At 43.0% G+C, this 25,697-nt stretch overlaps 1 protein-coding gene across 3 annotated transcripts in view; it reads right to left on the bottom strand.

The window, feature by feature from the left end:
- The window catches only part of LOC106585467 (breakpoint cluster region protein), a 43,519-nt gene extending 17,968 nt beyond the window's left edge, over window positions 1-25,551 (bottom strand). Inside the window, exons 1-9 of one of the 3 annotated variants that reach the window (XM_014171696.3) lie at window positions 25,280-25,443; window positions 23,446-25,093; window positions 8,460-8,638; window positions 7,519-7,641; window positions 7,159-7,344; window positions 6,355-6,462; window positions 6,107-6,164; window positions 5,783-5,835; window positions 4,265-4,405 (exon numbers count right to left, since the gene is read on the bottom strand). In XM_014171696.3, the coding sequence (XP_014027171.1) occupies window positions 4,265-4,405; window positions 5,783-5,835; window positions 6,107-6,164; window positions 6,355-6,462; window positions 7,159-7,344; window positions 7,519-7,641; window positions 8,460-8,638; window positions 23,446-24,802 (2,205 nt within the window). In that variant the 5' untranslated portion in view covers window positions 24,803-25,093; window positions 25,280-25,443. Of the gene's footprint in view, window positions 1-4,264; window positions 4,406-5,782; window positions 5,836-6,106; window positions 6,165-6,354; window positions 6,463-7,158; window positions 7,345-7,518; window positions 7,642-8,459; window positions 8,639-23,445 lie in introns of all 3 variants that reach the window. The other 2 variants (XM_014171699.3, XM_014171698.3) reach the window with 2 other exon arrangements.
- Window positions 25,552-25,697: the final 146 nt, after the last annotated feature.

Genomic DNA, 25,697 nt, shown 5'->3' with positions numbered 1-25,697 from the left:
TACCGGCCCGTAGCACTCACTTCCGTCATCATGAAGTGCTTTGAGAGACTAGTCAAGGACCATATCACCTCCACCCTACCTGACACCGTAGACCCACTCCAATTTGCTTACCGCCCCAATAGGTCCACAGACGACGCAATCGCTATCACACTGCACACTGCCCTAACCCATCTGGACAAGAGGCATACCTACAGTGGGGGGAAAAAGTATTTGATCCCCTGCTGATTTTGTACGTTTGCCCATTGACAAAGAAAGGATCAGTCTATAATTGTAATGGTAGGTTTATTTGAACAGTGAGAGACAGAAAAAACAGAAATATCCAGAAAAACACATGTCAAAAATGTTATAAATTGATTTGCATTTTAATGAGGGAAATAAGTATTTGACCCCCTCTCAATCAGAAAGATTTCTGGTTCCCAGGTGTCTTTTATACAGGTAACGAGCTGAGATTAGGAGCACACTCTTAAAGGGAGTGCTCCTAACCGCAGCTTGTTACCTGTAAAAAAAGACACCTGTCCACAGAAGCAATCAATCAATCAGATTCCAAACTCTCCACCATGGCCAAGACCAAAGAGCTCTCCAAGGATGTCAGGGACAAGACTGTAGACCTACACAAGGCTGAAATGGGCTACAAGACCATCGCCAAGCAGCTTGGTGAGAAGGTGACAACAGTTGGTGCGATTATTCGCAAATGGAAGAAACACAAAAGAACTGTCAATCTCCCTCGGCCTGGGGCTCCATGCAAGATCTCACCTCGTGGAGTTGTAATGATCATGAGAAAGGTGAGGAATCAGCCCAGAACTACACGGGAGGATCTTGTCAATGATCTCAAGGCAGCTGGGACCATAGTCACCAAGAAAACAATTGGTAACATACTACGCCGTGAAGGACTGAAATCCTGCAGCGCCCGCAAGGTCCCCCTGCTCAAGAATACATATACATGCCCGTCTGAAGTTTGCCAATGAACATCTGAATGACTCAGAGGACAACTGGTGAAAGTGTTGTGGTCAGATGAGACCAAAATGGAGCTCTTTGACATCAACTCAACTCGCCGTGTTTGGAGGAGGAGGAATGCTGCCTATGACCCCAAGAACACCATCTCCACCGTCAAACATGGAGGTGGAAACATTATGCTTTGGGGGTGTTTTTCTGCTAAGGGGACAGGACAACTTCACCGCATCAAAGGGACGATGGACGGGGCCATGTATCGTCAAATCTTGGGTGAGAACCTCCTTCCCTCAGCCAGGGCATTGAAAATGGGTCGTGGATGGGTATTCCAGCATGACAATGACCCAAAACACACGGCCAAGACAACAAAGGAGTGGCTCAAGAAGAAGCACATTAAGGTCCTGGAGTGGCCTAGCCAGTCTCCAGACCTTAATCCCATAGAAAATCTGTGGAGGGAGCTGAAGGTTCGAGTTGCCAAACGTCAGCCTCGAAACCTTAATGACTTGGAGAAGATCTGCAAAGAGGAGTGGGACAAAATCCCTCCTGTGATGTGTGCAAACCTGGTGGCCAACTACAAGAAACGTCTGACCTCTGTGATTGCCAACAAGGGTTTTGCCACCAAGTACTAAGTCATGTTTTGCAGAGGGGTCAAATACTTATGCAAAAAATGCAAATCATTTTATAACATTTTTGACATGCGTTTTCTGGATTTTTTTGTTGTTATTCTGTCTCTCACTGTTCAAATAAACCTACTATTAAAATTATAGACTGATAATTTCTTTGTAAGTGGGGAAACGTACAAAATCAGGAGGGGATCAAATACTTTTTCCCCCCACTTTATGTGAGAATGCTGTTCATCGACTACAGCTCAGCATTTAACACCATAGTGCCCTCCAAACTCGTCATCAAGCTCGAGACCCTGGGTCTCGGCCCCGCCCTGTGCAACTGGGTCCTGGACTTCCTGACGGGCCACCCCCAGGTGGTGAGGGTAGGTAACAACATCTCCACCCCGCTGATCCTCAACACTGGGGCCCCACAAGGGTGCGTTCTCAGCCCTCTCCTGTACTCCCTTGTTCACCCACGACTGCGTGGCCATGCACGCCTCCAACTCAATCATCAAGTTTGCAGACGACACTACAGTGGTAGGCTTGATTACCAACAATGACGAGACGGCCTACAGGGAGGAGGTGAGGGCCCTCGGAGTGTGGTGTCAGGAAAATAACCTCACACTCAACGTCAACAAAACAAAGGAGATGATCGTGGACTTCAGGAAACAGCAGAGGGAGCACCCCCCTATCCACATCGACGGGACAGTAGTGGAGAGGGTAGAACGTTTTAAGTTCCTCGGCATACACATCACAGACAAAGTGAAATGGTCCAACCACACAGACAGCGTGGTGAAGAAGGCACAGCAGCGCCTCTTCAACCTCAGGAGGCTGAAGAAATTCGGCTTGTCACCAAACACACACAAACTTTTACAGATGCACAATCGAGAGCATCCTGTCGGGCTGTATCACCGCCTGGTACGGCAGCTGCTCAGGCCCATAACTGGAAGGCTCTCCAGAGGGTAGTGAGGTCTGCACAACGCATCAGCGGGGGCAAACTACCTGCCCTCCAGGACACCTACACCACCCGATGTCACAGGAAGGCCAAAAAGATCATCAAGGACAACAACCACCCGAGCCACTGTCTGTTCACCTCGCTATCATCCAGAAGGCGAGGTCAGTACAGGTGCATCAAAGCAGGGACCGGGAGACTGAAAAACAGCTTCTATCTCAAGGCCATCAGACTGTTAAACAGCCATCACTAACATTGAGTGGCTGCTGCCAACATACTGACTCAACTCCAGCCACTTTAATAATGGAAAAATTGATGTAATAAATGTATCACTAGCCACTTTAAACAATGCCACTTCATATAATGTTTACATACCCTAGATTACTCATCTCATATGTATATACTGTACCCTGTACCATCTACTGCATCTTGCCATCTTGATATGTAATGTATCACTAGCCACTTTAAACAATGCCACTTTTATACGTTTACATAGCCTACATTACTCATCTCATATGTATATACTGTACTCTATACCATCCACTGCATCTTGCCAATGCCGTTCTATACCATCACTCATTCATATATTTTTTTATGTACATATTCTTATTCATTCCTTTACACTTGTGTGTATAAGGTAATTGTTGTGAAATTGTTAGGTTAGATTACTCGTTAGATATTACTGCATTGTCGGAACTAGAAGCACAAGCATTTCGCTACACTCGCATTAACATCTGCTAACCATGTGTATGTGACAAATAAAATTTGATTTGGCTAATTTACAGTAACCCTCAGATTCCTAATGTATAGCTCTGAACCTGTGCTGCTTGGGGGAATCTATCTTATTATGCAATCTACCCAACTAACTACTGTAACTGTCTGAATGGACAAGAGACTGGTGATTTCTCATTTTGACGCAAGCTGTGTAATCGGACACTATTTTGCTTATGGAATGGTGCAGTGTGACATCAAAGTGTCTGAAAAGAAGACAAGTATGAAAGCATTATAAGGGAGGTCCAGATAGCCACAGGGCCAGGTTGGGGTGTCTGTGTGCCTCTAAAGCCGTATTCACATTGGCAGTTTGAAGTGACTCATCCTATACATTTGCATATCCGATTAGAATCTGATATTTTTCCTGCAAAGATTTTTCCTACAAAAAAGCACACGGAATCTGATATTTCAAGCCACATATCAATTACAAATCTGATTCCTGGCTATGTGACTTGTGTCTGAACGGTCAAATCTGATTTATTTGCCCTCAAGTGGTTTTTTGACTTTTTTTCAGCATATATTGTTTCTTGCTAGCTACTCTGCTGACAGTTTGACAAGAGCATGTGGTAGCTAACTAGCTTGTTAATTAGTAACAAATACATTTGTGAATGTGCTAGCTAGCTAGTTGACTGCTGTGGCTAGCCAAAAAAGTATTGTTTGAAAGTTGGATCATCTTATCCTTTGAGGCTTTAAAAGTGTTCTTACCCTATGATTTTGAACATTCAAAGCAAACGTCCATGGCAAGCATTGTTGTCACCTTAGCTTGCTACATAACTTCTGAGTGACAGGAAGCACAAGCACCAGAACCAATCAGCCTACCCCACTGTACACACACACCCGTCGTTACTGTGACAACTAGTGGAGCCTTGTCAGCAAATTACTGCTGTCTGAACATACACACATTCGATTTGGTCACTTGAAACTTTCTGTTTGGACAGTCAGTTGTCCAAAATGCATGCCACCTCATGTCATAGCCTGCCACACTGACCTCTCCCTTCTTCACTGTCATAGACTGCCTGCGTGGGGTGATCTCCTCGTTAATGCTGGACAGGAAGTTCTGGGAGATTCTCAGGGCATCCTGCAGCAGTGGATAGTCTGGGTGGCTGGAGGGGGTGTGTTTCAACAGGTCCTGAGAGAGAAAGAGAGAGAAAAAGATAGAAAGAGGGTGAAAGACAGAGCGGGTGAAAGAAAGAAATAAAAAGAGGGGTGAGAAAGGTGAAAGAAAAAGAAAGAAAGGAGAGGAGAGAGAGAGAGGGTGAAAGAAAGTAAGAGAGAGATAGAAAAAGAGTGAAAGAGTAAGAAAAAAAGGAGAGAAAGATGGAAAAAAGAAAGAAAGAAAGCAGAGAGAAAGAAAGTAAGAAAGTAGGAGAAAGAAAGAAAAAGAAAGGAGAAAAAGAGGGTGAAATAAAGAAAGAGAGAGAAAGAGGAGAGTGAAACAAAGAAAGTGGAGAGAGTGAAAGAAAGACAGAATGAAGAAAGAAAGATAAACCGGGTGAAAGAAAGAGAGAAAGAAAGAAAGAAAGAAAGAAAGAGGAGACAGAGTGAAATAAAAAAATGTAAGAAAGGAGAGAAATAGTAAGAAAGAAAAAGAAAAAAGAAAGGAGGGTGAAAGAGAGAGGGTGAAAGAAAGAGAGAAAGAAAGAGAGAGAAAGAGAAAGGAAACAGAGCGAAAGAAAGAAAAACGTAAGGAGAGAAATAGTAAGAAAGGAAAAGAAAAAAGAAAGGAGAGAAAGAGAGAGAGGGTGAAAGAAAGAGTAAGAGAAAAAAGAAGAGGGTGAAAGAAAGAAATGAGAGAAACAAAGAATGAGAGAGAGAGAAAGAGTGAGAGAAACAAAGGAAAAGAAGAGAAAGAGGGTGAAAGATAGAGAGGAGAGAGAAAGAGGAGAGAATGACAAAGAAAGAGGAGAGTGAAAGAAAGAAAGACAGAATGAAGAGAGAGAATGGAGAGAGAGAAGAGACAGAAAGAAAGAGATGAGAGGGGGAATGAGGGAGAAAGAAAGAAAGAAAGAAAGAAAGAAAGAAAGAAAGAAAGAAAGAAAGAAAGAAAGAAAGAAAGAAAGAAAGAAAGAAAGAAAGAAAGGAGGGCAAAAGAGTAAGAGAGAAATAAAAAGGAGAGAGGGTGAAAGAAAAAAGAGTAAGAAAGAAGAGAAACAATGAATGAGAGAAAGAGAAAGAAAGAAAGACAGGAGAGAAATAGGAAGAAAGGAAGAAAAAGAGAGGAGAGAGTGAAAGAGGGTAAAAGAAAGGAGGAAAAAGAGAGTAAGACAGAGAAAGAAAGGGAGAAAGAAAGAAATAAAGAATTTAAAATTAAGAAAGGAGAGAGAGCGAAAGAGAAAGAAAAAGGAGAGAGCAAAAGAGAGAAAGAAAGAGATAGAAAGAGAAAGTGTGAAAGAGAGAAAGAAAGAAGATAAATTATGATCACTTCTCAAGATATGTGAAGCATTGTTTTCATAAAAGAAATTCAAGTCTGAAGGGGAAAAATCTTCAGTGTGTTGATTTGACTTACATGCAGAACCAGGGTGCTGCGGGTGACTCTGTCCACAGGTTTGTAGAGCAGAGCTGAGAGGGACAGGGTCATAAAGTAAATAAAGTCCAAGACAGGACAAGGCAACGCAGAACTAACAACATAACTAACAACATAGCATCCTATCAGTCACCTTGAGGTTGAGGGTCATATTCAATATGCTTTAACTTAAGCATGTACCACTCTTTCTGAATTCAAATAACTAGAGGGTTGAATGCTTCATAGTCTTGAACTATAGATATTTAAATAAATGTAAGGTTTAGTTCATTTTGAATGAATTGTTCAAAATAATGAAATTGCACTTACTTTCCAGTGAATTTTTTGCCTGGTCTTTGCATTCCTTGGTGCTTATGACCTTAAGATTCTGAGGGCACAACAGGAATTGAGAAAGGCATAATGATATGAGAACACCATTTCAACACAGCACAGTATCGCCGTAACATTTATTCTAATCTCGGTCCACCCAGCCGGTTCTGGCAATTGAGCCTGGGGATGAGGTATTCTAACCAAAACGTTGCCCTTGTAAAAGTAGACATATAAAATACAATACATACCTGACATATTTCAGCAAACTGTATGTTGGCCTGGCAGCACTTGTCTGCCGTCTCCACAGCAACCGTATAGTTATCCACAAAGGCCCTGTACACTCCTAGCTGGCTGGCCTATAATAGAGAGTAGATACGATGAAGTTAACCTGCTGTTGGATTCATGTACCCAGTTTTGGCTGCTCTCTACTCCGGCCATACTAGATGCTTTCCCTTCTCATGGTGCTGGGTATAGCCATCAGACGAGGTATGGCCTTTCAACACAAACAGCATTGAAAACATGCATCCTATCATCATAATTTGTCCTTTTTTTTATGACTGTGTGTGCATGCACACTCACTGCCGCACGTGTGTGTGTGTGTGTACGCGTGCACATGTGATTTTGTTTCATGCATCTTCCTTTCCTCCACTGTCATACTGAGGCAGCTCTTTGCAGTCAGGAGCCTCTTAGTGGTGTTTTGTCCTCCTTTACTGCCTGTTATGTGCTATAGCCAGGCTTTTATCTGTGTGGGAGATGTCTCCAGGCAGTCCAGCATCCACCGCACATTATAGCCAGTCTAACTCCCTCTTTCTACTCTTTAAATCTCTCGTCAGTATTATTAATGATCAAAGGAAGTCTACTAATATTGTCTTTAAAAGTGACTTATTGGATAAATATCTGCTTACTCACAGAAGAATGCAGTTTGTGGCTGGGGGAGTCTATTTCACGTTTTTTGTACTTATGAACAAAGGAACAAATACATCTGGAAGAACTAACACAAAATAACCATAACAGCATTTCCTATGTCTTTACACAACAATAATAATGCTCACCAGTTTCTGGAAGAGATCGCCCACACACTGGTTGTGGCACCACTCCTGAACTCTGGGTAGCAGGGCATTGTAGAAGTCCTTGTGGATCTCATGGAGCTCTGTCACCTTGAAGAAGATGGTCTCTATCTGCTGGGTGGTCAGCATCGGCTGGGAGGTAGTAGCTGCCGCCCTCAGAGGCTTCATGGGCTGGGACAATCAATGCAAGACAAGCATTACTGTGTGTGTATGTGTGTGTACGTGCATCCATCCATCCATCCAACATTTTCCTGTCCCAACGCCCTTAAATCACTGTTCATCACAGTGAGGTGTGGCATATTCAATTAGTGTCATATTCAATTAGCTCAAAGTCCTGTCTCTTACCAGTAAGATAGCCCCCAGGTGGCTGAGATATGTCTCCTCACTGGCCAGGATCCCTGACAAAACCCACTTCCGCATCTCCAACTCTTTCTCCTGATCCAGCTCTGTCTGTGTGTGAGAATGGGACTAACAGTGAATGGCAGAGAGCGAGAGAAAGAGAGAGACAGAGAGACAGTGAGAGTGACAGACCAGGTATTCACTTCTACCAGGCTTATTTGGTGATTGTAATTGTAACCAGAGCAGATCTTCCCTAATCTCCCTGGGTGTTGAATGAGACCTCTAAACAGCCAGGAGTTGAGACTGTCCTCTCAAGGGAACCCAATACATTTGATTAAATCCTGTTGGAGATGTAGAGGGCAGAGGCCAGGGTCAAAGATCCAATGTATTATAGAGGGAAACGATTGTTTTCCTAGCCTAGGATGGGACCTGTAGTTACTGATGGGTCAAAGGCATCAGTAGTGAGGTTTCTGACAGTCTGTCGCTCACGATTCCATTTATTCCGTTCCAGCCAATACTATGAGCCCGTACTCCCCCATTAAGGTGCCACCAGCCGCCTGTGGTCGGTCGATATGGAGCTCATGCACAGAGCAGAAATTAATAGCTCTGACATTCCACAGCCTGAATACTAAGGGGGGCACAAGAGGAGGCCTCCCCCTGGATTTAACCTTTGAAGATCAGAGAGCTGAGCACATCAGAGGAGGACCTAGGGGACACCGGAGATTGGCTAGGTACAGTACAATAGAGGTGGATGAGATTTATAGGGTGAGTGAAAGTGTGGTTGGAACGAGCAGAGCATCTATATTAAATACACTCAGAGAGCCCAGGGCAGACTTATAGAGGACGGGGGAATTAACAGACAGCTGCACTGGGTGGAAAAATCAGACACATGGGCTTTAAGAGTAGAAGATGGAGGTGTATGATAATAGGACTGGCAATAACCTTACCGACAGGGTGGACTCCAGGGAGCCAGAGGAGTGTGTGTGCTGGCTGCTGCAGCTCTTGGAGCGGAGGCGAGGTGAGGAGGAGGGTGAGGTGCTGAAAGGCAGGAGGTCATGGTGCTGCTGGTGCTCCTCCGCCTGCTCCAGGTCATAGCCATAGGAAGGAGGGGTCCCACTGTAGGGGACTTTTGGGACAATTACAGACAGATGGAGGGGATTAGGTGTGGTAGTGTAAAGTAGGTTCCAAGACAGTGGCACTGTGTGAATCTCTCGCTCTCTGACACTTCACATGCAAGACATCCTCTCTTCTCCTCTAAAAACACCATTAAAGCCACTGAACAGGCAGTGAAAGAAGATAGAAATGTGTGATCAATTGTCATGACCGGTTTGACTGGAAACATCACCTCCCTCAAAAAAACGAATCTGTATTCATATTTGTCTATATTCATCTGCTCTTTGAAATTGAAAAAAAAAAGAAAGTTAAACAATAATCCTTTGTTGAGGCGAGAATATGGTGCAGACTCAAAAAGAACCAAAATAGGTCTTACATCAAACACAAGGGCTTAAAAAAATTACAAAAACAAAATTAAGTTATTCATATCTGTATATCAATGGTATTATATAAAAGCTACTGTACATTCAAAATAACTAGAATGACCTGATGAAAACAGCTCTGTCACTCAAACTCTAAATGTGCTCTATTCCAATACATTCTGTGTCTCTGTGCTTCAAATCCCCTCTGATCTTCAGAGACTGTGCCAGACACACAGGGACCGTCCCACCGCAGAGGATAAGCCAGGAGAATCGCAGCGAAAACTCTGATTCACTTGTGTGGTGAGGAGAAGCATTAGTCAGTCCCTCTACTCTCTGTACGTAATATACTTCAACTGTACAGATGCAGCAGCAGTTCAAGGCAGCTATACTGGACAGGAGCTTAACCATAGTAATGCTTTATTTACATATCAACTCAATGATGACAAAAAAAAACTCTGTGCCCTCCCTAGAGTATGAGAGCAATCAAAGAGGAATTCCCTCTTAATGATCACTCAGTAGCCACAGGTGAACCAGTAACCTGAGGGACAGATATTTGGGTCAATGGGATTTCCGCCACTCGTTATCATATCTTCTCCTCTCCTTCCTTCTCAACCATGTCTGATTGTGGCTGTGCGGTTTTCAAGTTCATTCTGGGTGAATAAATCCAAGGTGTAGGGAAGTGGCCAAGGCTACATTAGACCTCCCCGTTACAGAGAGAGAGGACTAAGCGCAGCTCTTCCTGCTCCTGTATTCTCTCTGGTTTGTACTGCAGGTGTTAGACACAGACCAGAAAACACCACCTTTTATTCACAATCACAGCAAAAGCAGACAGACATTCTGGGTGGAAGTGTTTGCAGACACAATGCAACACAGGGGTCTATCTTGATGTGTTAGCTGCTGTTGTGTAGACTAGTTGTTTCCTCTATTATTCCTCTATATAGTATTGCATCAAGAACAGTTCGATCCCTTTTATTGTCACTTTGACTCACCAATAATATCTACCATTATTATCAGTATCTGTGTGGGAGAAGCACCAGCACCACCAGTATAATGATACAAGCTGTGGTGTTTGTCTGAGGCCTCAGTGTTAAAATAGCAGGACACTGAAATACTGTATGTTCAGAAGTGGACACAGAGATAACTATACTGAACCAAAATATAAACGCAACATGTAAAGTATTGGTCCCTTCATGAGCTGAAATAAAAGATCCTCAAAAATGTCCATACGCACAAAATGCTTATTTCTCTCAAATTCTGTGCACACATTTTTATCCTCGCCGTCAGTGAGCATTTCTCATTTGCCAAGATAATCCATCCAACTGACAGGTGTGGCATATCAAGAAGCTGATTAAACAGCATGATCATTACACAGGTGCTCCTTGTGCTGGGGACAATAAAAGGACACTCTAAAATGGGCAGTTTTGTCACACAACACAATGCCACAGATGTCTCAAGTTGAGGGAGCAATTGGCATGCTGACTGAAGGAATGCCCACCAGAGCTGTTGCCAGATAATTAAATTAAAATCAGGCCCTACACCCAAACAAGGGCACTGCGTTCATCCACCTCTGGCCTGCTGGCCCCCCTACCTCTGAGGAAGCACAGTTCCCGCTCAGCCCAGTCAACTGTTCGCTGCTCTGGCACCCCAATGGTGGAACAAGCTCCCTCACGACGCCAGGGCAGCGGAGTCAATCACCACCTTCCGGAGACACCTGAAACCCCACCTCTTTAAGTAATACCTAGGATAGGATAAAGTAATCCTTCTAACCCCCCCCCCCCCCTTAAAAGATTTAGATGCACTATTGTAAAGTGGTTGTTCCACTGGATATCATAAGGTGAATGCACGAATTTGTAAGTCGCTCTGGATAAGAGCGTCTGCTAAATGACTTAAATGTAAATGTAAATGTTAATTTCTCTACCATAAGCCGCCTCCAATGGCATTTTAGAGATTTTGGCAGTGCGTCTACCGGCCTCACAACCGCAGACCACGTGTAACCACGCCAGCCCAGGTCCTCCACATCCGGCTTCTTCACCTGCAGGATCATCTGAGAGCTGTCACCCGGACAGCTGATAAAACTGAGTTTGCACAACCAAAGAACTTCTGCACAAACTGTCTCAGGGAAGCTCATCTGCATGCTCGTCGTCTTCACCAGGGTCTTGACCTGACTGTAGTTCAGCATTGTAGCCAACTTCAGTGGGCAAATGCTCACCTTCAATGGTCACTGGCATGCTGGAGATGTGTGCTCTTCACGGATGAATCCCAGCATCAACTGTACTGGGTAGATGACAGACAGCGATGGCATCGTGTGGGCGAATGTTTTGCTGATGTCAACGTTGTGAACAGAGTGCCCCATGGTGGAGGTGGGGTTATGGTATAGGTAGGCATAAGCTACGGACAATGAAGACAACTGCATTTTGTCAATGGCAATTTGAATGCGCACAGAGATACTGTAACAAGATCCTGAGGCCCAGTGTCGTGCCATTCATCTGCCGCCATCACCTTACATTTCAGCATGATAATGCATGGCCCCATATCGAAAGGTTCTGTACACAATTCCTGGGAGTTGAAAATGGCCCAGTTCTTCCATGGCCTGCATACTCACCAGACATGTCACCCATTGAGCATGTTTGGGATGCTCTGGATCGCCGTGTACAACAGCGTGTTCCAGTTCCCGCCAATATCCAGCAACTTCGCACAGCCATTGAAGAGGAGTGGAACAACATTCCACAGGCCATAATCAACAGCCTGATCAACTCTATGTGAAGGAGATGTGTCGTGCTGCATGAGGCAAATGGTGTTCACACCAGGTACTGTATCTGTGACCAAGAGATACATATATGTATTCCCAGTCATGTGAAATCAATAGATTAGGGCCTAATGAATTTATATCAATTTACTGATTTCCTTACATGAACTGTAACTCAGTAAAATCTTTGAAATTGTTGCATGTTGCGTTTATATTTTTGCTCAGTATAGTTCACCTCTGCTAGAAAACAGGAAAGAGAGGATTCCGGAAGCAAGGAAGGCAGATGGAACCCAGCCATGTGGAGTGGCCGGGGGCTGGTTGAGTCAGGCTGACAGTGGGACACCCCCAGAGACCATGACAAAGAACCTGAACAAACACACTGGGCCGTACAGAGAGAAACCACTGTGTTTACTCTGGAGGAGCAGGCCTGGGGAATACAGGGGAAGTCAATGTGAAAGGCCACACTGTGTGTCCGTCAGATTATACAACAGCAGTGACACTGTGTGAATAACCACTCACACAGCCACAGAGGCCTGGAAATCACTGTCAATGGACACTGACCAATCATACAGACACAAATATATTTCAGTAAAATGGACATAAACTATAAAACATGTCTTAAAATGTTATTTCTTACATATGAATTGATATGAAATAAAAATAATGTTCACAGAGACAGTTATTTACATGGTTCTGGAATAACCATGCTTTTTTAAATGCAGAATAGTTATCCATGGTAGCATGAAAAAGCAGGCAAGCTTCCCAACATTGAGTGAAGAGGATTTCACAATAGACTAGTTTCTCAGTACAGCTTAGTTCTCGGCCTGTTGCTAAGGAAGTGTCCAGGCAGGTCTGTCCAGAACGTTCAGCAAATTCATCAACTTCAGAGCAGGAAACAGACATTCTGCACAAGGTCACCTTTTCACACAAACATCCCCCTCCTCCCACACGCACACATTTAGATGAATATTAAATATAATATATCAACTCTAGGATTGCTGTCCTTGAACCAACCCTGTGAGTTGTCTAATGCATTGACTTTTTCCTAAGTTAAATCATGATAAAACATTTAACAAAGAAGTCCAGCTACAGCTCTGTGGGATTAACAAAGAGCTAATACAGTTTCCCCTGTGCAGTATTAGTATGGAAAGCCGTTTTAACATAGTCAGTGGCCAGTTCACGAAAATGGTTCGCTCCTACAGACAGTGAGTCACAAGGCCATGGCTTGCTATATAAAGCAGGCAGACAGCCATTCAGTTACTTTTCTATTGAATGTTAGAATGGGCCAAACTAGTGACCTAAGTGACTTTCAGAGTAGTATGATCGTCGTTGCCAGGGGCGCGGGTTCAAGTATCTCAGAAACATCTGGCCTCCTGGGCTTTTCACGCACGACAGTGCCTAGGGATGACCAAGAATGGTGCAACAAACAAAAAACATCCAGTCAGCGGCAGTCCTGTGGGCGAAAACAGCTCGTTGATGAGAGAGTTCAAAGGAGAATGGCAAGAATCATGCAAGCAAACAGGCGGGCCACAAACAGACAAATAATAGCTCAGTACTACAGTGGTGTGCAGAACGGCATCTCGGAAAACTCAACTCGTCTGTCTGTGTCACGGATGGGCTATTGCAGCAGACGATCACACTGGGTTCCACTCCTATCAACTAAAAACAAGAAGTGGCTCCAGGAGTAGAAAAACATTGCCTGGCCCGACAAATCCTGGTTCCTGTTTGGTCATGCTGATAGCAGAGTCAGGATTTGTCCACGGCCCCATCCTGCCTGGCGACAACAGTACAGGCTGGTGGCGGTGGTGTAATGGTGTGGGGAATGTTTTCCTAGCACACGTTAGGTTCCTTGATACCAATTTCCATGCCCCGAAGAATTAAAGCTGTTCTGAAGGAAAAGGGGACTTTGAACCAGTACTAGATGGGTGTACCTAATAAACTGTGTGTATATTCATCACATTTTTTATATTAATAATGGAATTTATATCAATAATGGAATTTTCTATATCAATTATTTATTTATTTAAAATTAATAAGGAATATGAAATAATTTTTATTTTACTTTGAAAATGTGGACTAGGTTGTGTACATCAGTACGAAAAATATAAAATGTAATCCTTTTTTAGATAACATTTTAAGGCAGCAAAACGTGAAAACTGTGCAAGGGGTGTGTAGACTTTCACTAGCACTGTATGTAGGAGCATGCAAATGTGATCCCGCCCCCATGAAGTTCATTCTAATAAATAACAAAATATAAAAATGCTATTGTCGCTATCAAAAAATTTGAATTATTGCTATCAATAATTACATTTTTGATATCCAAAATGGTCATTTTTATATTGATGAATCATATATAAATAAAAATATATATCTTAATTACATTTTTACAACAATAACTATGTTAAAACAGCTTTCCCTAGTAATAGTCAAAGCAGATGGGTTTACTCTTAAACACTATGTGGTTGAATGGTGGTAGAGTGTATCTGACAGTCTCCCCTCAATTAACCTCAAAATGGTTACTAATGTGCAATAGAGCTGTAACAAATACATTCTAATAACATTGCATAACAGCGCTCAAACCAACAGCTGGGGCTGAGAGTGTTTTAGATGTAGCAGCAGAGGACAACGTTTCTCTGGACTTTTAGTAGACAATCCTGCAGAATTTAGAGGTTCTTTCAGCATTATTGAATTTGCCTGTGTTCTGATCTTTGGGTTTAGGAAGCCAAAGTTCATCAGGCTCAGAAAAGCTTTGGCTGGATCTGGAAGTTGTGTTGGTTTAGTGTACAAGTTAGTAGTTCCCGAGGGAGCCATTTTGCCACACTACTACAAATCCTCTTCTCTTTTATCTTTTACAATAGGACAGGGCTGACCTAGAAATAGCTGCCTGCTAGGATTCCAAACATAACAGGTTAACATGCTCTTAAATCCTAGTCCAGAGAATAACCTGTGCACTGTCAACACGCACTCTCCCTGTGGATGCAACAATTGTGGAGAGTGATGAGAGGTTTGACGCAACACACACAACAAAAGCATCAAGGACATATTCACAGACCTGTAATCCTAATCCACATGTATAGATAGATGAACCGACTATGATCCAGAGAGAAGGGGGAATGACAGATGTGTTAACAGGACAAATCCACAGAATCATAAACACAGAAATTCAACATCACAACTGTGATGTGACCTTGCTTAGAGTGCAGGGTTCACACAGTTTTGGTGGAATACAGGATATCCATATGAATGCTAAAAAATAAATGTAAAAAAAGACTTGTCTTGAAGATATAGTTCCCTTTTCTTTCTCCCTTGGATTAAGACTGAGCGCTTGATTGTGTTGAAGCTGAATGTTGCTGCTTTTAGAATCTCCATGTAATGCATGCATCAAAGCACTGTCACACTTCACTGCATTGGCTAAAGAACACTTTAAATATTTCTATGGAGAGAAGGATGAACTCTGCATTTGTTCTGGAAATAACTAAAAGGAGGAAATGGTCCAGACAGTGATCAGAGTGACAGCCTGTAGAGATCCTGTCAGTCCCATCTGGACACACATTAACCGGGATGGGATGCAATGAACAAAACAGAGTACACCAATTCCTCTCAATTGACAACCAAAAATCTGTTAAAATGAGACACAAATGTTAAAGGATTCTCCAAAGAAGGGGCTAATATTCCCTTTAAGACTGATTACTTGGGACATTATGGTCCAGGAATAATAACTTTAGTATTGTTAGGGTTGAACTGGCTATTTGTATGCATAACCTATATAATATACTGGGGAAGCTATGCTACAATATTAAGTATATAAACTACGGATAAATCAACTGCTGAAGACAAGAACTACACCCGGCGACAGGAAGTGCGTCATGAGGCTGGGACCAGCCTGCACGCCGACGATAGGATGAGCAAGTTTAAACCACGCTCCTCCTCCCTCTGACAGGCCAGCATTGAGCGGGAACTCTCTCTGTCAGAGTATATAAGAGAGAACAATAGGATGTGACGTTCTCTTCTCTGTCTGCCCTGCGTGGTGTCACAGCGAGACCGTATATATATATATATATATATATATATATATATACAAACATCATATTTTCCATTTGTACCATCATTCTATTTATGAATTAAATAATCATTGCAAAACTAAGTTGCATGGTTTGTTTATATCCTAATACCAGATTCGATTTGGCGCAACGTGACAGTATTGAGTGTAGCACAATGACAGTCTGTCTGTCACCTCTGACAGCATGTTTATAGATTAGAAGAGATATGGCACCTTCTAAAAAATGTTTTTTGAAATGATGCTGTTAAGAGGTTTGAACACTTTCTGCCTCCACTAAATGGATTCTCATCCTGATCGTGTGATCACTGGAGAGACAACCGTCAGCTAACAGAGAGGAAACAAGTGTTACAATGGCTTTTACCATCCAGCATGTATGGAATGTACAAATAGAAAGTTATACAGGTTTATCAATAACAAATCTGCTTTACTAATCCTCAGCCTACAAAGAGCTGCACTTGAATCCCACTACTACGAAGGGGTCTTTTCATCCCTCACAGCTAACGCAGGAAGGCATGGGTTGGGTGGAGTGGATCTTTCAGTACTGCATACACTTCATTTCAGCACATCTGGTTTCTCTCTGATTGAGCGTCACCCATCAGGTTGAAAAGAACCAGGTCTGAAAACGTGGCACCTGCAACGGGGCGGTGGCTCTGCAGCCCTGAAAGAAGCTGACTGGGTGTTTTGGCAGATCAGCAGAGTGCGAGCCAACCAACCATCAGCACATTCTGGCACATCTGAAGTGCCCTGTTGAAGTGGGAGGGAGCCCGACCACAGGCCCAGTTGGAGTAGTGAGGCCCACCAGGACTGCTCAGATCGGTTATGGGACAGTCTAAAATTAGCACCAGCCATTGAGCAGTGTAGGTCAGAACTCAGCTGCCCAGCCCACCACACTTACTAATCAGCGTGTTGAAATAGCTCAGGGTGGTCACAGTAATGCTCTGTATAACAGAATATCAAGGTTCAATAATTGCTCCAGTCTGTGACCTACAGGATAAACAGTACCAGTCAAAAGTTTGGACAAACCTACTCATTAAAGGGTTTTTCTTTATTTTTACATTGTAGAATAATAGAAGACATCAAAACTATTAAATAACACATATGGGATCATATAGTAACCAAAAAAATCAAAATATATTTTAGATTCTTTAACCTGTTAGGGCTAGGGGGCAGCATTTGCACGTCTGGATAAAAAAAATGTACCCGATTTAATCTGGTTACTAATCCTACCCAGTAACTAGAATATGCATATACTTATTATATATGGATAGAAAACACTCTAAAGTGTCTAAAACTGTTTGAATGGTGTCTGTGAGTATAACAGAACTCATTTGGCAGGCAAAACCCTGAGACATTTTCTGACAGGAAGCGGATACCTGATGTGTTGTATTACCTTTAAACCTATCCCATTGAAAAACACAGGGGCTGAGGAATATTTTGGCACTTCCTATTGCTTCCACTAGATGTCACCAGCCTTTACAAAGTGTTTTGAGTCTTCTGGAGGGAGATCTGACCGAACAAGAGCCATGGAACGATGATGTCCCATTAGACACCTGGCGCGCGAGTTCATGTTGGGTACCCTCGTTCCAATACGTTATAAAAGAGTATGCATTCGTCCACCTTGAATATTATTCATGTTCTGGTTAAAAAAGGCCCTAATGATTTATGCTATACAACGTTTGACATGTTTGAACGAACGTAAATATATTTTTTCCCCTCGTTCATGACGAGAAGTCCGGCTGGCTTAGATCATGTGCTAACAAGACGGAGATTTTTGGACATAAATGATGAGCTTTTTTGAACAAAACTACATTCGTTATGGACCTGTGATACCTGGAAGTGACATCTGATGAAGAGAATCAAAGGTAATGGATTATTTACATAGTATTTTCGATTTTAGATCTCCCCAACATGACGTCTAGTCTGTATCGCAACGCGTATTTTTCTGGGCGCAGTGCTCAGATTATTGCAAAGTGTGATTTCCCAGTAAGGTTATTTTTAAATCTGGCAAGTTGATTGCGTTCAAGAGATGTAAATCTATAATTCTTTAAATGACAATATAATATTTTACCAATGTTTTCTAATTTTAATTATTTAATTTGTGACGCTGACTTGACTGCCGGTTATTGGAGGGAAACGATTTCCTCAACATCAATGCCATAGTAAAACGCTGTTTTTGGATATAAATATGAACTTGATAGAACTAAAAATGCATGCATTGTCTAACATAATGTCCTAGGAGTGTCATCTGATGGAGATTGTAAAAGGTTAGTGCATCATTTTAGCTGGTTTTATGGTTTTGGTGACCCTGTCTTTGACTTGACAAAACATTACACACAACTCTTGTAAATGTACTGTCCTAACATACTATAAATTTATGCTTTCGCCGTAAAACCTTTTTGAAATCGTAAAACGTGGTTAGATTAAGGAGATGTTTATCTTTCAAAGGGTGTAAAATAGTTGTATGTTTGAAAAATTTGAATTTTGACATTTATTTGGATTCAAATTTGCCGCTCTTGAAATGCACCTGCTGTTGATGGAGTGCACCACGGGTGGCACGCTAGCGTCCCACCTAGCCCATAGAGGTTAAAGTAGCCATCCTTTACCTTGATGACAGCTTTGCACACTCTTGGCATTCTCTCAACCAACTTCATAAGGTAGTCACCTAGAATGCTTATCCAACAGTCTTGAAGGAGTTCCCACATATGCTGAGCACTTGTTGGCTGCTTTTCCTTCACTCTGCAGTCCAAATCATCCAAAACACAACTGATTGGCTCAAAAGCATTAAGGAAAGAAATTCCACAAATGTACTTTTAACAAGGCACACCTGTTAATTGAAATGTATTCCAGGTGACTACCTCATGAAGCTGGTTGAGAGAATGCCAAGAGTGTGCAAAGCTGTCAAGGCAAAAAGGGTTGCTACTTTGAAGAATATATTTTGATTTGTTTAACACTTTTTTGGTTACTACATGATTCCATATGTGTTATTTCATAGTTTTGATGTCTTCACTATTATTCTACAATGTAGAAAATAGTCAAAATAAAGAAAAACCCTTGAATGAGTAGGGCTGTCCAAACTTTTGACTGGTTCTGTACACGTGTATGTGTTTGTGTGCGGGTGCGCACACAAACTTGACTGATACAGTGAGGGTGTGATACTAGCTGAAAAAGAGGGAAAGAAAATGTGTTTTCCCCTCATATCATAAATTATTCAGATCTCAACACCCGTGTCTTATCTTCTCTTTTCCAATAAACCACAAGAAAAACAGATTGCAGACACACACACAAAATTCAACCCAAACAGATTGCAGACACACACACAAAATTCAACCCAAACAGATGCACTCACATGAGACAGTCTAAGAGTTGGACACACAGAAGGCCAGGTTTAGAGGCTTTTCCTCTCAGCACCGTGGACAACCAGGAAATGGGAGCAAAGACCAGCAACTAAACATGATTATTCCCTAAAATTGTGCTTTCAGAGCAATTTCAAGAAAAGCTGTTAGCTTCCAGGAGGAATCTTCTTAAGGACTCATGCTTGTGGATATGGGTATTTGTTCTACAGTACATCTTGTTAAAGTAAATACATGAAATAGTACTGTCTGCCAGAAGCGACATCCACAAAGTAATTATTGTCTAACATGGCCCAGGCTGTTTGTGCAGAGGTGAGCTCATCTCATATAGCACATTACCATCGCTGTGTTCCCCCACACCCCACAAGCAGCTGAGACATTCCAGAAACACGTGGCTTGCCAGCCAGCAGCACAGAGGGCCCTTTGAATAGGACCTGTAAAGGGAGCTAAGACCAGGGGACCAGAAGGGGACAGAGACAGAGCACGAGGGAGGATTAGAGAGAAGGAGGAGGCCTGGAGGGAGGGCCAAAAGATCAAACATTTCTCATGCATTTTTACCATTATCTGTAAGAAAATATATGGATATGGAAAACAGCCTGGGGTAGACACAAATACTTTCAGATGTTCTGCTCAACCTGAGAGTATTTCTCATGTTTCCGAGTTAAGGGTTGAAATAGCACCAAGTAGGCTCCTGCCCAACCGTTAACCCCTATGCTGGTTTAACTTGAACTGGATAGGGCCTGCTTATTTGAGAGATATTAATGGTGTGTTTGTCCCTTCGCTCCATCTGACTGCAGTTGGCAGGTCCCTGGCCTGCTGCTATGATCCCCTTTCAGCTCTCCAGGCACACTCCATTCTGTACCATTTTACCAAGTCACCCACCCGAGAGGACAGGTGACACTAAACACAGAGCTCACTCAGGGTGCACAAGAGCTCTTTCCCTTTTCTGTGCTGGCCCTACTTCATCTAAATTGTTGGACACGTATCTTGTATGTAAACTCAATGGGAGGGAGAGGTGAAATAATGTTTGCTTCCTTAACCACTAAAAGCTCAGAATGTTGTCATTCAGGTACAAAAAAGAAACAGTGTGAGCTTCATCAGGAGCTCTGAAATATTCACGATTGGATCGTAAACCTGGAGGGTGGGCCACCACCGCCTCTCTGACTTCTCCTGTGGTTGCAAATACAGCCCTGGACTGAGGCCAGACACGCAGACAGATAGGACCACTATCAGACCGCCTGAGTGAAAGCGTTTCATTAGTGTCAAATGAGACATACAGACCTGTCTAATTGATATTAAGTGGAAGCTGCTCTTGGCCTGGCACAGGTTCACTCAAAGTGCAGACATTCTAACAACACAATCCCCAGTAGACCTTCTTATAATGTACTCATGATTAGCCATGAGTCAGTTGTTTGGAAGCCCCAGACTGAGCCACACCCTAAGAAAAAGTCCTGGCCACTGGCATATGCCTATGTTATAGTGATAATTAACTATAGCAAAGCAGACAAACCATAGAAGTGGCTTCCTTTAAGCCACGCAGCTAATCAGCAGCTCTATTCACAGCTAATCAGCAGCTCTATTCACAGCCAATCAGCAGCTCTATTCACAGCTAATCAGCAGCTCTATTCACAGCCAATCAGCAGCTCTATTCACAGCTAATCAGCAGCTCTATTCACAGCCAATCAGCAGCTCTATTCACAGCCAATCAGCAGCTCTATTCACAGCCAGGAGTGACAATTGGCCTAGATCTCCACATATGAGGAGACTGGTGCTCATTCTCTAATTCCTAGGCTATTCTAGGAAAAAGAGACCTTAAGAGATTTGTACATTTTAGACTGGCTGTTTTCCGATGATTACAAGCGGGAGGTGTAGCAGGGTTTGTAGAGTCAGTATGGCAAGGACAGAGGCCCATGTATGCCATTCAGTACTGTACCCAATACTAGGGCTGTCCCTCCTCCTCCTCCTCCTCCTCCTCCTCCTCAGGCAGACCCAAAGTATGCCACAATGCCAGACAGTAAAACACTAGAGGTCTGCCGGGTAGTCAATGCCCCTCCATGTTTGACTGGCTGTTTGCTCATGCAGTCACAGGAAAAAAACGCATCGCTGAGTTGTTTTTTTCTTCAAATGTAGCAATGACATATTGCAACTTTAACTAATTCAAATGAAGGCAGCGCCATCTGAAAGGAACATACGAACCCTCCTAAAGCTACAGTAAATATTCACCAGAACGCTTACGTAACTAGAGCACAGTGGCCCTTTATAACATTGTCATTATAAAATAGCTTTAGCAGATTACATGGAATTTATTGAATGCTGCAAGGAGTTTTATGATAAAAACAAAAAATGACATTTCCCACACTCTCTAAAAGTCAGTGCCCACAACAGAGGACAGCAGTTTGTCATGCTCGCCTCAAAACTACTGCTTATCACAGCACTGAGCCAGCAATGTATGCAATAATGTTCCTACGACAGAAAATAAATCCAGATCTCTGTTAATCCACAAAGCACGGTTTGAATGAAGTGATCCTGCGGCAGGACCGTTACCTCAGCAGCATGGCCTTTAATTAAGACAACCACTCCAGGGACAGGCTCAGCAATGTTTTTGCTGGACATTTAATCAGAAAGCTGGAGCAATCGCAACTTTCTCTGTATCTGACAGACGGTTTCCCTATTTTCTACAGGTCAAGCTGCATTGGTAAATAGGTGTTATTGTGAAGAAACAATCAAATGGTAAGACAATGTGGAAAACCACACATTACAGTGTCATAAAGCTAAATATTTGACCACAAGTCTCATGGACTTGTGTACTTTGTCAGAAGAGCCACACACTGGTTTACTGTTCTCATGCTGATTATTTCCCAGATTATTTGCTTGTTCATTGCACCTTTGGTTTACAATCCTATGCTTTCCAGCCTATCCCCTTTCATAACAGCCTATTCTCAACAATTGCTACCAAAAAAAAGTGTTCTGCTCTTCTCATATGAATTATCATAACTTTTATTAGTTGAGCCTAGCATGTCGGAAATGGAAGACAACGAATGACCCTGACTGATTTACTACAACCAACAGTCTGCTTTTATGACTTCAGTGAAATCATGTGATATGAGGAAATATGTGGCATTGAGTCAGCCATTCACTTAGACATGTCTATACCTATTTGAGTCATCATAGACCTGAGCAACCAAAAATATCTCAATGACTGTTCGTTTAGAGACTAAGAACAACACAGGGAAGAAGACAGCACATCAAATCGTGACCTTTCCCTGTCAATCTGTGGCTAAGGAAATCAGTTCTAAAGACTAACGGAGAGGAAATCAACATTTGGCTTTTTTCATCTCCACCAAAATAATATTTTCAAGACCAGATCAAAGCAGTTAAGCATAGGCTTAATAAGAGAGGGAGAACATATGTTTATTTGTTTTTCCTCAGCGGTCTGGAACAAAGTGTTTTATAAAACATACACCCTGTCATGTATTGATGCTTTAATAAATATTTTGCATTGAACTCACTCTCTTCTCTCTGACCTTGCAGTACCTAGTACCACCCTATCCCACTTAAACATTGTTGCAGTGTCAATACCTTCTACATGAGTGACTCTCCTATTGTGTTCACACATCACAACAGGAAACACTGAGGACTGAAATGTTGATGGGAAGCCATGTGACGATGAGCCCTCCATCCTCTTTTTAGTGAGAGTTATCAGGCCTTTCCCTCCCCACCCCCAACAAAGAGCCTCCCTAAACGGATCACGCTACACAAACCCTTTTAAGTGAATTACTCCTAGACAAGGACAACAATGTTGATGTGTGCTGACACAAAAACACTCTAGGTGGACAGGGCCGAGCGTCTGGGCAGCCTGAGGGCACGTACTGTCTCAATCAGGGCATCTCTAGAAGAGCACTACACACTCAATGGTAGAGAACAGAAGGGGGGAAAGGGGGCAGGCATGCTTACAAAGTGAAAAGAAAACAGTCGTACAATCCACAACGAACCACACAAGCACTAGGGTGCTTTGCAATGGTGGGCTGTGCTAATGGTTTCATATAATCATATGTAAACAAATTTGGCAGAGCTATAGTACACTATAGCATCATGTTGCAGGTGCACATATAAGCACATCGCTGCCTGAGGAGAGATCAAGGTTAGAGCAAGTACAGGCATCTCTAATAAACACATGAAATGGCAGTGGCTATTGAGCCCTAAGGATGCATTAACAGTTCTTGTGCTTTTATACATAAAATATAAATAAAAGACTCTTGAGTACAAAAGGACAGTATAGAGACTATGGGCTTGTAGACCTACCCAGATCTCCATGGAGACTGTTGTCATGCGAGGTCCTACTGGACGTAGTGGAGTCCCCATCACCGGGCCAGATCTGGCCTATTTTACGGACACCCATGATGGAGGCCTCGGACACCAACACTTGCTGCTTCAGACGATTCTGAGACAGTGGGGAGGGCAGGCTGCTGCTGTCAAAGGACTGCTGGGAAATCTGGGAAGGCGAATGACTTTTCTGTCTGTACATGTGATTGGTGGTAGGACTTGGGGACACGTGACTTGACTGGCCGGAGGAGAAGTCTTCCTCGCTGGACGTTAGGTTCTCATTGGAGCTGCAGTCTGGGGTATAGCCGCCCCCAACATCGTAAAAACTGCCAGGTGAGTAGGAGCGCCTTGGCCAGTTTTGGCGTGAGTCCTCCTCCACACTGTGGTCCCTGATGTGAATGACCCTCCCCTCCCCCTCTGCCATCATCCCCCCGACATACACACTGGTGTAGGGTTGACAGTTTGCCGGCTGTCTCCCCCCATTGGAACGGATCACAGTGTCCTTGAGGAAATGTGGGTTAACCTCTGTATCATCATACAGCCCATTGTAGCCACAGCCACCCTCTGTGGACCTGCATCTGAGCACAGATTTGCGGATCTCCCCAGTCGCAGTGGACAGGTTCCCGGGCAGGGAGTGCATGGACCTGTTGCGCTCCATTTGCATGGCCTGACAGCCCAGGCTGCTGATCTTATCTGAGACCTCCCTATCATTGACCTTCACGAGGCCCCTCTCATGGTGGTACTCCATGTTCACATAGAAGGGTCTCTCTGTCCCTCCAACCCCTTTCCCATCTCCAGCTGTGTGAGAGTTGGCTATCTTGATGCGCTCAAAGGTGGACCTCAGTGCTGCTACTGAGCTCATGCCCACCCTGTCCCTGTCCAGATCTGTGTCTGGGGGACCCACAGTAGGCATGTGGGGGGACAACTCACCCCTCTGTTCGGAGGGAGCCACCCCATCTACCTCTCCCTCTGGAAACAGTTTATACCTCCCTGTGTCGACTGCCTCTCTCGGCTGCTCCTCCACTGTAGGCTCCTCATTTATGTGGGATGTCTGGGTGTCTGAAACACTGGATTGGTCTCCAATATTCATTAGGGACATCCTCTTGATGCCCCATCTCTGCCCATCATAAGCCTTCCTCTCCTTGGCCAGTAACGTCTGCAGGTAGATCATCTGAAAGCGCTCTTTGTTTTCCTCTAACTCCAGCTGCCTGATAGATGACTTGCATTTCTCCAGCTCCTGCTCAATATCACCCAATGATTTTAGCTCCATGCTTGGGGCATCTGACTCAGGGAACTGGGCTTTCCAAGCCTCCACAAAACCTACTGGTTCAACCATTGTTTTTTTTGTTTTACCTAGTCCACTGAGAATAGAGTAATAGAGTAGAAACTAAGTTTCTACTAAACTATATGATACGTTTCCAATCAAAATAATTTCTAAAGCATGACTTATAATGGCCATTAAAAGCTATTTCCACACTAGACTGACTGAATAGATTTTTCATAAGACTCATGCAAAAAAAATGTCTACTTAACATACAACAACATGATATTATAATCAGATCGAGTGTTTACGGGCACCAGTGAGAATGACATGAGGCCTGTTCTCAAAACGAGCCAGTTCAGATACCTGCAACAAGAGAATAACAAAGAATAAGTGTCCTTCCATATCTTCTGTAATGTCGGTAACAAACAATTATTCTTCCTTCATCGTAAAAGCAGAAGAACTGTCCTATCCAGAAGTTCCATTCAATGATTTAGTGAAAGTCCAAGAACAATTAAACATTTCCAGTGTAATAACTGTTTTTAATGTTACCGGTAATTCGTTATCCTGCACCCGATTGAAAGTTAGTTTGAATGTTCTCTCGTTAACCTTACACCCACTAGACATTAGATACACTTCGTCGGATCGCACACTAGCTACGGTTACTGTGTGTTTTGGTCATTTTCTTTATTGAGTTGGTGCTGAAAAGAGAGGGAGGGACTTTGATGTGTCCAGTTTTAAAGACGCAAGCACGTCGAGAACACAAAAGATAAAGCCAAGCTGCAAAACAACTCTGGAAAATATGATTATATGGTCTATCTATAATATGTAAGTAATAATGTAGACTAATCTTTTGCTATTTTGAAATATTAAAAACATAAATGTTGTATTGCGGTAAGTATGCTACAAACCGCCTGAAATAATGATATTTGTCTCCATCTACTGGTACAAAAGAGAATTCCAGACGGAC

This window comes from Salmo salar, chromosome 24, assembly GCF_965601325.2.
Source record: "Salmo salar chromosome 24, fSalSal1, whole genome shotgun sequence".
Taxonomy (NCBI): domain Eukaryota; kingdom Metazoa; phylum Chordata; class Actinopteri; order Salmoniformes; family Salmonidae; genus Salmo; species Salmo salar.
The sequence above is the reverse complement of the archived record's forward strand: the minus strand, read 5'-3'. Positions and strand labels throughout refer to the sequence as shown.